General features: G+C 29.3%; 1 protein-coding gene across 2 annotated transcripts; it reads right to left on the bottom strand.

Moving 5' to 3' along the window:
- Nucleotides 1-4593: 4593 nt before the first annotated feature.
- LOC100807251 (golgin candidate 3) lies at nt 4594-15798 on the bottom strand. Of its 2 annotated transcripts, none has more exons than XM_014777763.3 (15): nt 15342-15798; nt 13466-13564; nt 12051-12179; nt 11403-11558; nt 10975-11101; nt 10820-10884; nt 9744-9908; nt 9489-9602; nt 9231-9377; nt 7955-8251; nt 7687-7752; nt 6550-6752; nt 6252-6306; nt 5488-5673; nt 4594-5181 (listed from the first exon to the last, which is right to left on the bottom strand). In XM_014777763.3, the coding sequence occupies exons 1-15, from the start codon at nt 15564-15566 to the stop codon at nt 4942-4944; spliced, it is 2274 nt and encodes a 757-aa protein (XP_014633249.1). In that variant the 5' UTR covers nt 15567-15798; the 3' UTR covers nt 4594-4941. The 2 variants fall into 2 exon arrangements, with proteins under 2 accessions (XP_014633249.1, XP_006583263.1); XM_006583200.4 differs by having other exon boundaries at nt 4594-5191; nt 15342-15795.
- Nucleotides 15799-16444: the final 646 nt, after the last annotated feature.

Genomic DNA, 16444 nt, shown 5'->3' with positions numbered 1-16444 from the left:
CCATATGACTAATTTAAAATGACTCATTTAAGAATTGTTAATATGTAAAAAAAAAACTGAAGCATAAATTAGTTAAGAAATATTACATTATATTTAAAATATACACATTTGCAATATTAAATGATACATTAAAATAAAATGTTTTAAATAAAAGTATACATATTTTATTAGTATTATAATATTTTAAATTTGACAACAGTCAAGGTCACATGAGTTTTGTAAAAGACTAAATAGAAATGTTTGAAAGACTTTTTAATGATTGAAATTCATTAGTGTTGAATAATTTAATGTTAAATATAAAATACATTAATTAATATAATAACGACGACTTTTCAATGAATCATTATTGTGGATTGTGAGAAAGCATCCCATCTGTCAAACATAATAAATGATCTAAAATAAAATATATTACTTACAATAATAAAAACTTTTCAATGACTTATTAAACAATAAAAATTTAGATTGGGAACAAATCTTCAAAGCATTTTTATTTTATTTTAAATAAACATATAATATTTTTTATTTATTTATTTTTAAATTCTATTTTAAACAAAAAAACATATCTTTATTGAATTTTATTTTAAATGGTGATTATTTTTTTTGTTTTCCATAATACCCTTAAAAATATTTATTTTATTTAATCAGTAAAATATTATTTTTAGTTTATTTTTTTCTTCTAATATTATTTTAAAATACTCATAAATATAATAAATGAACTAAGATATTCAACCATTTTTAATTATAGTAATTTTATTTTACTTTGATATATTATTTAAAGTTTTAAGCAAAATCACTACGGACAGGCCTAGAGAAGTAAAGTTTAAGTATTTTACACAATATCTTAAATTCTATACTTGTTGCCACTGTAACACTGTTGTACATAAGAAACAAATGTTTTTAGCATGTGATATTTATCGATTATCCAAACTTAAAATTAACAAGCTGAATAACTCAACTACAAAAAAACTATCATGAAATATATTGAAACTTCAAAATCAAAATAGAAAAATATTGAATATGATTTAAGATTCACACAAAAAAAATTTATTCAAAAGTATTATTAGTAATTCTCAAATTAAAGTCAATGTCGTTACGAATCAATATTGTTTAGAATAAATACGTCAAGATACTCATAAGCTATGTGACACTTTTGACACTTTGGGAGGGAAAAAGATAAAAGGATAATCGATAAGTGATATGATTTAATAAATAATATAAAAATATGTATTTGAAATTTATGAGTGTCTAAATATAAAACACTTTATTGTTTATTTTGCACGTCATACTCCCCATTGAGTAGTCAGTGCTCTCTGGTCACCCAGCACAGTAAGTTTAAGGTTGGTCTCGATCAACTCCAACACATTTTAATATAACTAATACTTTTGAATGTGAGTTGCATAGAATAAATATTTATCTTATAGAATTAAAATTTACAATAAATAAATTTTTATATGTATAACTTATATTATAATTGAAAATTATAATTTATATAAAAATTATTTCGAATACATAAATTAATTATTTGAATTGTGATATAGTTTTACTTTTAATTAAGGATGTATATTTTTTTTAAAAATGTTAAAACTAATTTACATACAGATATTAAAAATTTAAATAAAATTAATATTATTTTGAGATGATTATCTAAAAAAAAGGAATAGTTGTGTGAAACCAAATGATATTTCACTTGGGTCGCCAAAAAAAACTAAAAAATCAAAAATAAAATATTTTATTAGAAATACATAAATGAAATAATCTTTAACATTTTCCATTTAATTTATTACAATTCACTCTGTCAAATTTTTAGAAATTTCTTTGTTATATCTAATTAATTGGGTATTATTTCAATTAATTAAATGTATTCAAGGCATAATATTGTATAGAAATCTTGACAAATGTATAACATCAAGAATTTAAAATCTTGAATTTTAAATGTGTGCACTAGTTTAATGTTTTTTTCCTTTTTTTTTTATCAAGAAATACCATTATTAATACATTTGATAAAAAAATTAAATAAATATTTTTACTGAAAAGATAATAAATATGTATTGATATAATATTAAATATAATGTTTTTGATAAATTATTTTTTAATTTTTTTACTATTATTTTTAAAGATAATAGTAAATAAGTTATTAATAAAAATTAATTGTTTATATAAAGTGAATAGATAAGTAAAAATGAAAAAAGGCTTTATTTTTCATTAGATTGAATAAAAGTAATTTTAAACATAACTCGATTAAATTAACCTATCTCTAATTTTATTTTCACCAAAAAACAATCTTTAATTTTTCACTTTATACATTTTTTCCTTTAAATAAGTTAAATTTGAGATTAAATTTATTATTTAAAAAAATTTAGCAATTTATTTGACTACTATTATGGAAGTTGTGTGATGTTCGGGCAATACATTCATCTTGATAATATTATCTATTTTATTTTTTATTTTCTAATTAAATATAAAAATGAAAAATGAAGTTTATTTTTTTTACTTTTTCTTTATTGCTATCCTTCTATCAATTTATTTTTCCTTCTTTGGTTGTATGTAATTTTGTTCCCTTCTTTCAATAATCAAAGTTAAATGTCCCATTTAAATAGGTTAAGGACAGTTATAAATTATAAAAGTAAGTTACTTTTTGTTTAATGAATATCAATAGTTGCATTCTGGTTTTATTATTTTTTATTTTCATGCATGCCATCCATTAAGTGTTATTTCTAGCTTCTTTTTTTGTGTGTGTGTGTGTGAATTTATATATGATTATTTCTAGCTTTATTGTTGAATCTATGTAAATAATTTTCATTTGTCTATAATATTGCTTTGCATTTTGACCATAGTGATAAACTATTCGTTAGGCTAAAAAACCTCAAACTCCAAGTTCGGACATAGAATTGATACCCAAAATAGTTTAGTTTCTTTAGTGAATTCAAGATTATCGATAGAAATTAAATGTGATTCTAGATTTGTAAATCATATGTATGCTAATAAATTAATAATCCTCCAAAATCATAAAAGAATTGTCAAAACATGTATATATTTTTATCAACTAATTTTTACTTAGATTTTCAGATTTAATTTATATTCAAGAAAAATACCCATGTATTACATGACATGTTTATGTAATTTTAAATCTTAAAGGAGTAGAAATAAATAAATTATACATGAATCCCAAATAATTATATATTAATATTAATATGTAAAATTTGAAAAATATAAAAATCTAATATCAATTTTTACTATTTAAATTTAAATTTTTATATTTTATAAATATACTCATGCAATATACAGAATCTTTACTAAATTAATTTGAAAATCAGGGAAAAGAATAGAAGACTAAGAGAGTATAAGAAAATAAGAAGAAAGAAATATATACTAACAACGCTAAACAATTTTTTACACAAAAAAATATAAAACAATTTTACATAATTATTCCATCACAAATTATGATATAATAATATTTTACTCTTACAAACCAACTTAATAATAGTCATATCAATAGGATGACAGTAGTGCATGACTTAAAATCTAAGAAAATTCCAGTTCTATGTTTTCATAGACATAAGGTCTCTAATAAAGATTTTTAATTTATATTTTATAAATAAGACTGAAGGAAGTATATGAAAATTCCAACTGTGTATTCATCAACCTTATTTTACCTCTTTACAAATGTAGCCCATACATTAATGAAAAACGTTAAAAAAAATTAAACCAACAAAAACAATAATATTAAGATAAAATTTATGTTATTTAGAAGGCTTGCAAACCCAAACATTTTTAGTAAGTAAATAAACTTTACATCCAAGAGTTTGAGAAAATATTAAAGGATAAAAAATATTAAGTTAACTTGTGAAATTAATAATTAAAAGCTTCCAATTATTTTAAATTAATTTTATCTTTTTGTTTTGTTTTTAATGATTAATTATTACAGACAACTTCATTCACTTTATAATTTTATTGTAAATTTTTTATGTAATTAAAACAAAATATATTATGTTAATATTACTTCTTTTTTTTCTATTATAAACCTAGTGTATATGCAAAATTACTACAAAATAATACATAAAGGTACGAACAAATAATTTAATTTATGAGTTTTTGTATGATAAAAGTTTATGTAAGTAACTAAAATCTCCTCAAAACTTTTTTTTTTAATTCACATGAGGGCCTAAGGTCTAACAAAACAAGAACTACAGGGAGGATCTACGGTTACATATAACCCCATATTGTCATGAAGAGCTAACATAAAACTCCTCAATTCTGAATTCTTTAGAATCATTTCAAGATGATAAAATAAAATAGAAACAAATATCTAGAGACTAGAAAAGTGGGTATAGTACAAAAAATGAAAACTTAAAGGGCCATACTTGAACCATTTTCAATTAGATAGCATATCCCCAGCTTTGGTTTTTCCAACCACAGCAATTGATACCAAATACGGTCACAATCATTTTCTTGAATCAAGATGTATAAAATATAAATATTAAATTTTTAACTCGCTATTTTCCTAACATAAAAAAGTTATAACATCAGGACGGCCCATTAACAAATAGAGAATATGCATCACAAAATAGAGAATATATTATAGCTGCTAACTGGTTTAAGTATAGAATTGTATTATGTGCATTAAAGCAATGGGAACGATATTATATGACATCTACATCTTCCAAAATTCCCAAATTATATACGTCAAATCAAACGAGATGTCGAAGGCAATGGAAAGTAAAACTTTAGAGGTTCCCCGTACCCCCTTAAGTGAAAAAGAGACACTCATTTTGAATGTGAAAGAATTAACTGAACAATATCACATACCTATAATTTAACAAACAATGATATATACCTTTGTTTAACTGGGTACTCCAATGTATATTCAGTATCTCGGATGCAGGTTTGAACAAGTAGTTTTACCATCAGATGATGTAAGAGGAACTGTTGAAAACTCAGAATCTAAATGTTCAGAATGCTGAAAATAACCACGAGGGGGAGGACTGATGTTTTGATTTGTTGGAGTAATTTGAAGAGCGGATGGTGTTCCAGCATCAAACCTCCGATTGGAAAATGATGGAGTGACAGGGATGGTATTTGGACTTTTATTGGAAGAATTTGCTGTGGCTTTACCTGTATTTTCTGATGATTCTCTCTTCTCTCTTTCTTCTGTTTCCTTGAGAAGAAAATCAACCCACAAATCTGCAAAAGACTGCACGAAGAAACGTAAGTAGAACTTACAAAGCATCTGCTGGCATAAAAATGGAAGATGCTCAATGTTAAGGCAAAATAGCACAACTAGAAAGACTAAAAATCAACTCAATTTTTTAAAGCACAAGAATCATTGGTTCAGTGAGGAAAAAATCATTGGTTTTATTTTATCAAGTATGCAACTAGATAATAATCCATATTCCCTCAATTTTATCATCAATGGCTATCTGTTCTGTTCAAAAACAGCCATTTGTACCCCCGAAGAAGAAAAAGTCATACCAAATGAGAAGAAATCACCTGGTTATCAGATCCCGCATTTGCAGCAGCATCAGTCGAACTTCCTCCCAAGATGCCTCCAACCAGGCGGCCAGGCAGCCCAAGAACTCCACGAACAACACCTTTACCCGAACCTTGTTGAGCACCTCCGATCCTCTGCTTATCCTCATCAGAGAATCCTAGCATGCGAACCATAAGATCCAAAACCTGTCCCCAATAATAATGAACGCTAAGCACAAGATCAATTTAAACAAAACATCACACAAATCATCAGATAAAATAACACAGTCAACATCAGCAGTACAAGTTAAGGAAAGCAAACATAACAAGCAGCAAGTAAACAAATGCAAGTGGAGAATACAATTTCATAACCTTTCCAGTTCATACTTATAAGTTAAAACATTAACAAGTATTGCACTCATACTTCACGTGTCTAATCATTTTTCTCACAGACCTCCCCATGGATTTGTGGATTAAGTTTATTTTGAAGGTAAAAAAGCTTCTTTTTTTTTTACTGCTCCCTGAGAGAAGTCAAGGATAAGGTGATTATTTCCCCTGATTAACCATACATGGGACTTGGTTGAAATGCTAACCAAATATCAGAAATCTGCTGTACTAAATCTGAGTACATGGAATTGTGTTCTGTCATCCCCTCGCACCCATACACATGCAACATGAATTATGACAATTGTGTGAGCATAATAAAGGGACATTGGGTTTCATTCCAGATCCAGTCCTGTAAAACTAAAATGTGACTAAAGAAACCAAAAATATGATTTTCATACCTCTCTGCTGTGATTTCTCTGAAAATAAGTTACAAGTAATTTTATCACAATGCGCCTGCAACCAATTCAATTTATATTAGCATAACAATTTACCATCTCAAATAATAACATAAATTATCCCAAGTCTAAATCCATCCAAAAATCTTATTTAGAAGATTCCAACAATAACCTTGTAAGAAATTAAAGAGAAAAAGAGAGTAGACAGATGCACCTACCAGGAAATTCATCAGTTTATTATAAATCAAATGGCCGAGCAAATATTGGAAGAAAAACATACTAAGAACACAAACAGGCTAACCTGTCAACAAGATAATCTGAATCTACCGACATTCTATTCAACCGTGTCATACTCTGCTCAAGAACCTTCCTTAATTTGGCATTGTCATCCTCAAGCTTGCTTACTCTACTTCTCCATTCAGTTTGCACCTTCTCAGATTGTGAAAGCTTGGCTAAAATTTCTTCCTTTTCATTCCTTGATACATCTGCTCTGTGATCTGCTTCCTAGTAATAGCAATAACCAATCAATCTACAGCTTACTAAATCAGGAATGCCAAAAAGTTAATTTCTTATCCTTATTATTAGACCAATATACTCGAGCAAAAATTTTGGGAACAATGTGAGATAAGATCAAATGCATAATGATTTTGAGTAATGAAAATTTTCGTTTAATTTTTTTGCATTCCAAAAATTCTCCAAGTTATTAAATTAACTGTTTTCCTTAAAGCTACTTCTACACCACCACCAAGGGATTAATTCTACCAAGTTCCTACATTGTACCAATGACATTTTGCCACACAAGTTGGTGACACTAATAGAGCTAGCCTTCATGAAAATACTGTACTAATCTAACAAGTTAGATGACTAATTAGGAATAAATATTAATTAAACAACAAATTTGAAAACTAAAAAACAAACTAAAAGATGAAAGGTGTTTATTGCCAAAATAATTTTGTTTGAAAATTTAACAGGAAATTTATCAAATTAAGACTGAGTCATAACTATATTGGAAAAGATAGAGCCATAACAATTCTAACGGCTTTCTATATCTTTAAAAAATTGATTGAATGTTAAAATAAATATAATAACTTTTGTGTATATAAATTTAAAAAGTTTATCTAACTATTATTACAAATAATTAACACAAACTTAAGTCATACAATTATAAAAGTTTAAATGTGAGCCTTTACTCTTTAGGTTATACTTGATAAGATTTATGTCTATATTGATTTATTTTGCAATAAATTAATTTTAACTAATGTTTCTCATATTTTGATTATAAGTTTTTTTAATGCTACTAATTGAAGTATGTACTAAACATTGCTTATTAAAAATTTAAAATGCCTGTGTAATGCACTGGTAACCTAACTAGCATAAAGTAGTAATGAGCACATTCAGGTGATCCATATATTGTATTTACAGACAGAAAGAATCTTACTTTCAAAAGTTGAGAAAGCTTAGCTATTTCTTCTCTTGCATGAGCCAACTCCCTTTCTAAATGCTCCTATGGAATAAAAATACAGTGCAGGTAAGCTAACTCATCATAACTATAGACACAAGCACACACCGACTTCAAAAAATATTGACATAAAAATGTAAGAAGGAACTGTACCAAAAAAATGAAACAGGGCAAGTGTTAACAACCAAGTTATTATCTGTAATTTATGAATAATAAAAAAAAAAGATACAGTGATGAGCTTTTGTACCTTGGCTTCAATTTCAGCATAGTACTGTCCTAGAGCTGTCTGTAGATTTAAAAGTTCAATATTTTTAGCATCTATAGTGCTCATACAGTTTGCTAGCTTCTTGTTCAGGTCATTAATGGCTTCTTTAGACTTGAGAATTTCACTATAGTTTTCCATCTTCAGCTCCTCTTGACTTGCAAGTGCTTGCTTCAGAGTTCTCTCAAGATGTGATACTTGAGCCCTTAAATAATTATTGCTATCATGTAGCTCTTCAATGATTTTGCTGTCTTCATCCATTTTATCTGATTCTTCAGATGCCTAGATAAATCAGTAAGGAAAACAACATTGATGTCATAGTAAATCTATCCAGGAAAAATGCAAGTGAAAATCGTTCACTAGGATAATTATGGACAAAAAATTATAACAGTCTAGTAGATAGCAAAATAGACGAAACTCAAAAAGTCGGCCAAAATTAAAACACAAAGATTAGGTCAACAAATTCAACTAAAGTGCAGAATGAAATCAACTAAATCATGACCAAACCTCATTCTATTAGGAAAACTAAAAGGTAGTTAAACAAAGTATCATTGCAATGCATATGTTTGCACTGTTTATTACGACCACTTAAAATAAGCTTCATACTGCATATTATTATGAAAATACAATGTTGAAAGATCAATCCGACATCACTTATCAACAAGAGTCCAATTCAATATGGATACAATTAATATGTCTTAGTCTAATTGTATGTTGAAGAACCACCTACAACTAAGGGTCATAATAAAGAGTGCAGAGAAGCAATTGGGAGAATTGAATGATTAATTTAACAAATTGCAAGAAAAGAAAGGGAAATCGAGTGATTTGCATAACATTTCCAGTAAGGCAATCAAGGGGAGTCGGAAGGGAAAGTTGAGATGAATGGCTATAAGAAAGGAGTTGGGCAGAAGATAGAGCCAGGAAAAGTAGAGGGAGAGTGCTTCTCATATGCCATGTGTTATCTTTTTATAGTTTCAGTCTTTATTGTTCATTGTGAGGGGATAATACAGTAGATTTACCCCAACTAGGTGATTCAGTTTCTAACATTATAGTCGACTGTGTTTGGTCAGTTAGCAAGTGTACAAGGCAGGTCAAATTTAACACAGGAAAAATATATCTCACAAATATATTATATAATATAGTTAACGAGATATGCACAAATGCACAATTGAGTCACTACTTGTCTCTTGAATGTCATGCTTACTCACCATTGGTTCACTTCAGAAAATAAGGATAAAGACATTAGTAAAAAGAATAAAACCTTTTCCAGTAAATGCTGTTTGAGGCGTTTCAATTCCTGCACCACTTTGTCCCTGTCCTGCTGTGTTTCCTTTAAATCTTTACTGAGCTTCTGTAAGGATCTTTCCATTTCTTCCTTTCCTGGAAATCTTTTGGAGTGATCTGGCATCTGTTACCAAAAGCAAATGGCCCAATCCCCCAAAAGAAAAGAAAATAATTATTAGCAAGGATGCTAATGCATAACCTACAAAGCGCATATTGCTATGAAGTTTTGGCTCACATCACCAAGAATGCTAGAATCCTTTTTCTGAATATGTGAAGCATCAGACATCATTTTATCAGTTAAAGACTTCCTGCTATTTTCAAGTTCAGCCTCAATTTCATTCCTTTCCATCTAATAACAAGGGGAATAGGATTGTATTAGAGTGCATTTCAGAAGCAAAATAATACAAAAGCATCATGATCAATTTTTGACCACAAAAATAGTAAACTTTTTATGGTTCTGCAAAATATGGTAATGCATATATATACCAACCTTAAGTGTGGTGTTTTCCTTCTCTAAGGTTTTGATAAGTCTTTTCAAGCTATCAACAGCCTCCCCTCCTTCATTTTCCTGTCTTGTCAACTCAAGTTGAAGATGCTTTATTTCTGATACTTTCTCATTCAATTCAGTATGTATTTTGTTCATCTCCTTTGATGCCTTCAAAGCAATAACATAATATATGCATTAGTTAGATAACCAAAAACTATATATCCCAGCCTATGACATTGCAAAATGGTAAGATTCCTTGAAAATACCCTTATTGGTCAATGATGCAATGGAAGAGATTAGAATGTTTGTAGGCCATAAAATTATCAAATTATCACTAATCAGCTTATAATAGTATTATCTGAAGAAAAAATTAAAAGATTTTGAAGAATTGGTAAAAGTTGTCCATATTCTCTTTCAGTTTATGTCAATTTATTTGCTATTCAAAGACAGAATAGAAGAATTTCAATTTGGGTTGCTATCTGAATACACAAAGCAAGCCATTTTTTTCTATCTATTTTGGTGGAAGGCAGATTTGTATATGCCTTTGATCCATCTATTGATAGTTTGAAACTAAAACTCATTATTTTGTGTCCATCAAAAGCTATTTAAATACTAGAACATTCTCTTAAAAAGAAAATATATAGTTCAATATTTAATGTGTGAATTATGAGTCTTTTAACAGTAAAATGAATAAAGGCCACAATTTGCAAGGGTATTTTTAAAAGGCTGAAAATTTTATTAGGTGCTTTTGATTGATAGTTCTCTAACATCACAGCATGTCTCATCACTGAAAAGACAAAATCGATAGCAATAAGACAATGAAAAAAGTATCAAACACAAAAGATGTCCCAGAATACACAACAATGAAATGTAACATTCATTCCAATATGCACATCTATTGCTTCATTTGCATAGCTCTATTAGGTTCCAAAATTATGCTCCTTCAAATTATATTAAACACAATCAGTTAGTTATCCCAATAAACTTCTGATATAGATGATGCTCACTTAAGTGTGATTGGGGAAATATGTTGCAGCCATGATCATGAAAATTAATATATCTACCCTAATATATCTCACTTTGTCTCTTTCCAACTTTAATATGTTAAGCTCCTCCTGGAAAGACTTGTTCAATCTCTGTTCCTCTGACATTGAAGAAAGAATCAGAATGTTAGGCCACTTCTATTTACATGTTAAGATACAGTTTAGACATCCCAAAAGCAAAATAAAAATACCTTGGAATTTTAGCTGAATGTTTGCCAATTGATTACGTTCTTGCTCTAGTTCTAACCTCAACTTTTGCATTTCTGGGGCATGTTGGACAGCTACTGTGGTATATCCATCAACCAAATCTGCAAGCTCCTAGAAGGCATTCATATATCTGTTGTCAAATTCACCCATCACTAAAAATAAAAATATAAAGCTAGCAAAATGTGATAATAGCTTTTGCATTATAAAGACAGAAACCAAATTATAAGTTATGTCCATTGGAGGAAAAGAGGAAGGTGCACTTCATGCTGAGGACAACTTGAAAATCAAAACAGACATACAATCAATCAATAAACTAATATATCAAATTCCAATATATACCAGGAATATCATTAACAATCTTCTTAGGCAGAGGCACTGTTTAAGAACAACCAGAAATTGAAGGTATCATTACCTGATGATTTCTTTGTAAATTTGAATGTTTGATTTCCATTTCACTTTGAATAGCATCAGATTCCAAAGCAGACATGGTTCCATTGTTTATAGCATACCGATTTTTCCGTTGAGTGTTGAGCTTATGCTGTCGATTGGGTGACTGATCACTACTTCCCTGCACAAATATTTAATAGTAGACAACATGAATTCTTAGTTATCTATCATGATCAAAGACAAATAGCCAAATACTATTAGCCACATTAGTACATTACAATATAATACATAGTAATAGAATTTCGGAAAAGCATTTTAGTATGGTTATATTGTATGCCCAGTTGCCCACTCATATTTCTAGCCAAAAGTCCACAACTTATAAATAAAACAAGATGCATGTTCAAAATAGGTTTGTGGCATTCTCTTGATCCTTTTCTTTGAACAAATTTGAAAAATATACTACTGCTTAGACTCAAGGCCCAGAAACCAAACTTGAATCAAAGCTGCAATATGAGAATGCAAATGGCACTACCAATCAAACATCCTCATTTCTAAGTAAATTTGACATGGAGGTAATAAAATACCAGAAACCAAATATAATGGAGGACCTCCAGCACAGGTTGACATACATTAAACTTGCCATGATAAAGTTTTAATTAGAATATGGGAATACCTTGACTGTATAAGTGCCATTTGTAGATGCTCCAGAACCTTCAATTCTGGAGACACGCAGAGCAGCATTTGTAGCCTCCAAATTCTGCTTTAGCGAGCTATTTTCTTTATTTAATTTAAAAATATGATCCTGAAAGGCCATTAATGAAAACAATGAATTAATAGTTAAGATAAATTGAACGTGACTATTACTGAAACTTCTCCAATAGGCCATGTAATTAAGATAAAAATCTATTCTGTATTTTATTCGAGAAATTTAACACTTAAAAGACAAAACCCGGCCCATTGTTGCTGAGATCACTTTATTTTAAACTGACCGAAGATAAGGTCCATAAAGATTTTTGTTAGGAATCAACTATCCAAGAAGCTTGAGCTATTGGGTGAATGTGCATGAATAGCTTCATATTTAACAGGATAGCATCTCCTCTCACAGCCCTTTTAGCTTTAAGAATAAAAAATGCACAAGTCTACCCTGGTGCAGAAATTTAACTACTGTTTACAAGAACAGGGGCAACAAAGATTGAACTCTAGACCACATGGTTGTAGAGGCTCTAAAAGTATCTCACAAATAAACTATTCCAAAAGCTGTGAAGTCCACATACTCCAAAAAAGTAAGAGTATCACTGTCAGACACAAATTTGATACTGACATGCATTTGATACATCCCGATATGTATCCAAAAAGTATCCATTAATATTTTTGTTTTATTTTTTAAATTTCCTAATAAGGCTCTGACACTCCATGGATAAAGTTCAACACACAGTTCTGTAAATTCTGTAGTTTTTTGTTGTTAAAAGGCTCTCAATAGTGTCTATTATTAAAACGGAGAATCTCTTGGCTTGTCTTCTATCTTCCAAACGATATGTAACAATGCTTTCTTATAATTTGTGATCGCAAGTATCTTTTCTGTAAATTGTAATCATCATCTATTGACTATTCATATTTATGTATTAATGAGTAATTAGTAATGTGAATATCTCTTTAGAAGTATTGTGCATTTATGTTATACATATAATTTTTTGTTAGCATATCTTGATAGTGTCATGTCTTGATTTTTTAAAAATTTCCCAAATCCATATGTATTGTACCGATATCATATGTATCTGGGTTTCATAGCCCAAAAGTTTAATCTTTTGGGTGTCAGCACATTAATCATTTTGTATCTGATAATTTCAAAAGACAAAAGTTGCATAAAATAAAACAAACAATAGTTCTTCAAATGGTATAGAAGATACCCAAGTTAAACAAAATGAACTCAATAAATAAACAGAAAAGACAACAAGTTCATACATTAAAAAATTGGTTCAGCAGAATCTGAAATAATTGCACAACTTCAACAAGTGAAACAGGAGAAAACAAAAATTTACAGATTACATGTACATTGATTACATATATTCTGGAAAGTAATGGCCATACCTCTTTTTCTTTCAAGAGAGCTGCATAATTAACTGACAATGCTTTAATTTCCGCCTCGGATGCTTGAAGTTTCTTGATTTCTGCTTTGTATTGTTCTATCTATAAGAAGTTAAAGAAACATTGAAATGACATTTTTTTTCTTTCGAGTTACAAAATGTCATCTTATTTAACCACACCACTACTAAAGTAAGGGGATTCTAGGGGCAAAAACAAGTTAAAGACATTTAAACATTTAGTACACTACAATTTCAAGAACGAATAACAAACATTCACTGATTAACCTACTACTAATTTTCATGTGAAAGTAGGCATAATAATGAAATCAGAACCAGTAAGTACCCGTCTAACCCAACCCAACTTTAATGGGTTTGGGTTTTCCCAGCTTTTCTAACCTCTAACATGATTTTGATGGGGTAAACTGATTTGGTTGCATTTGGGTTTTCTCTGCTTTACAAATGTGGGGTCAAGGATATAAGCACAAGCCCCACCCCGGACTCACCCCATACATAATACTGAAATAATTTAAGTTATAATAATAATTAAATACTAAACCTGGCATTAAACAATTTACTAAAAATATAATTTAGTTTCTAAGTTTCCTTTTATCTTAAGATTCTCGTGTTTATTATTTTTTATATACTATTAGCATTAAAACATAGTAAATAACTTAACCTATGATTTATTTAAAAATATATATAAGTAAATCTTGATAGAGATGGGGTGTTAAGTATTTCAAAGTTTTCATCTTTGCCTCTCCTAAACCTGAAGCACTTCATCCTTTGCAAGGGTGGGGAGAGTCAAACCTGGTCCCGACCCACAAAGTTGTCATGCCTATTTGAAAGAATGGCAAGTTGACAATGTTATGGAGATAAAACAAAAATCTTAAGTAACTTCCAAAAGTTTGGAAAGATAAAAAAGGCATTTTATTTGTTTTGAATAAAAATTATTGAAAAATAAGGGAACATATATATCAATGGTGTACAGGCAATTTATCAAGCATAATCCATCTAAACCTAAGTTACTTTCATAGTAGCTTGGACATTAAGTTTAACTTATTTTCTTAAAAAAATATTTGTTGAATAAATAGTCAAGATTACTCCTAAAAAAACATTAGTTCTTATACAATGAAAACTATATATGTGGTTCTTCAATATGCATTGAGTCATCAAATTAGTCACTAAATGCAAATTCTGTCACTCAAATTAGTTATATACATTCATGACATGGTGGATTACAGAAGAAATTCATATTCAAGTATCTGAAGAGTAATTTCCATGTTCCTTGACTAATATGAACAACGCTATATACTACAAGAAATTATTATATGGCCTAGGACCATTGCATGTCCAGATTCCAACAACTTATGTGACACGAAGTCAAAAAATGTAATTTACAAAAACGAATTAATTAAACTTGGCATTTGTTAGATTGACCAATACCATGGTGATCTGGGATTATACAATAATTTCTCGTATACCATCTGCTTAATATTTATTTTTTCTTTAAATGTTTTTAAAAAACATGGCATGGACAAAACTTATAGAGTCTAGTTTAATGGTCATGTATTGTACTGATAATGTAAGTTAGTTTTACACCATCAAACATTGTTGAGATGACTTCTAAGGCAGTTTTAGTAAAAGTCAACAAATTTACCATATGCGATGTTGCTTTACATTCTCAATACATAAGCCTATTTTATATTTTACCCAAAATCTAGTTCATTGCAGAACCAGATACGTGTTTATTAAGTTCCGAAGCTGATAAAAAATTCACACGCGTTCCTAGCTACAGGTCAATATAGCTAAACTCTTTCTTCACTCGATAAACAAAAAACAATCCACCACACTACACAACTTCTAGAGAGAGAGAGAATGACCTCATGAAGAGATGCATGATCGATGCCGTTCGCAAGCGGCGACCTAATCCCCAATTTGGAACGGGTGGAGCCGCGGGAACTCCGGCGATCGGAGACAACGGAGTTGTCGCCGTTGGCAGGGCTTCCGGCGCCATACGCTCGGAAAATTTCGTCGTCGTCGTCGTCATGAACATCGAGGGCGATCTTGTTGAGATTTTCCTTAAAATTAGCAATGGTGCCCCACATGATTCAAATCCCAAACGTATCCCCCGAAAAAATTGCAGAGAAGGAATGAATTATGGATAGAGAGAGAGAGAGAGAGATGCAATTGTTGTAGCCGAAGCGTTTTTTTTTTTTGTTGTTTTTCGGGGAAATGGGAGGGACTGAATCTGTGAAAGTAGGCACTGCAACTGTGCAATGTGCAATTCCGGGTAGATCTCAGGTGGGAGGAGAAAGAAAACTTTTTATTTTTCATTAAATTCTTTTTTTCGTACGAATGTTACATATTTATTTAATATTTTATTTTTATGCCACTTGTGTGATACCTGTAGAGCTGCTGCATTGTTTATTTGGTATTTCATAAATTGTTGATCTATAAAAATAGTAAAAGAAACAGAGCAGAAACTCAACTGATATATATATCAATTGGAATGGCTAAAACTAATCGTAACAGTCATCGTGTATATAATTTAAACTGCCAATTATATATTTATATTAGAAATATTATGGAATTTCTCAAATTATTGTATATATATCATAAATTGATGCATTTTCTTGTCTTAATTATAAAAAACATAGACTATTTTGAGATATATGGCCTACTAATTGTGTCTTACCTGGCTAATTTAATGTGAATTTTATTGATAGGACATTCATCAATTTCTCATGCAAGTAAATTTATTTTTTTCTCATAAAAATGATGATTTTCTTCGAGACATGATGAGTACTAAATATGATCTCAAAGAATATTCAAACGTTAATTCATAGACTAATTTATGATAAATAAAAAATGAAACTAACTTTTTCAAATAGACCCAATTCTCATCATCAACTTATTAACAATCACATTCAAAGGATAAGATAAAAAAATATATAAGTAATGTCAGTAAAGGCATGTTTAGATA

The sequence above is a fragment of the Glycine max genome, chromosome 7 (genome assembly GCF_000004515.6).
Source record: "Glycine max cultivar Williams 82 chromosome 7, Glycine_max_v4.0, whole genome shotgun sequence".
Lineage (NCBI taxonomy): Eukaryota > Viridiplantae > Streptophyta > Magnoliopsida > Fabales > Fabaceae > Glycine > Glycine max.
This window is presented reverse-complemented; position numbering and strand designations above follow the sequence as displayed.

Coding starts and splice junctions, on each gene's coding strand:
- LOC100807251 (XM_006583200.4), bottom strand. CDS start 15,566: ATGTGGGGCACCATTGCTAATTTTAAGGAAAATCTCAACAAGATCGCC. Junction 12,180..13,465: donor CTCTCTTGAAAGAAAAAGAG/GTATGGCCATTA, acceptor ATGGCCTTTCAG/GATCATATTTTTAAATTAAA. Junction 6,307..6,549: donor TCAGATTATCTTGTTGACAG/GTTAGCCTGTTT, acceptor AATTGGTTGCAG/GCGCATTGTGATAAAATTAC.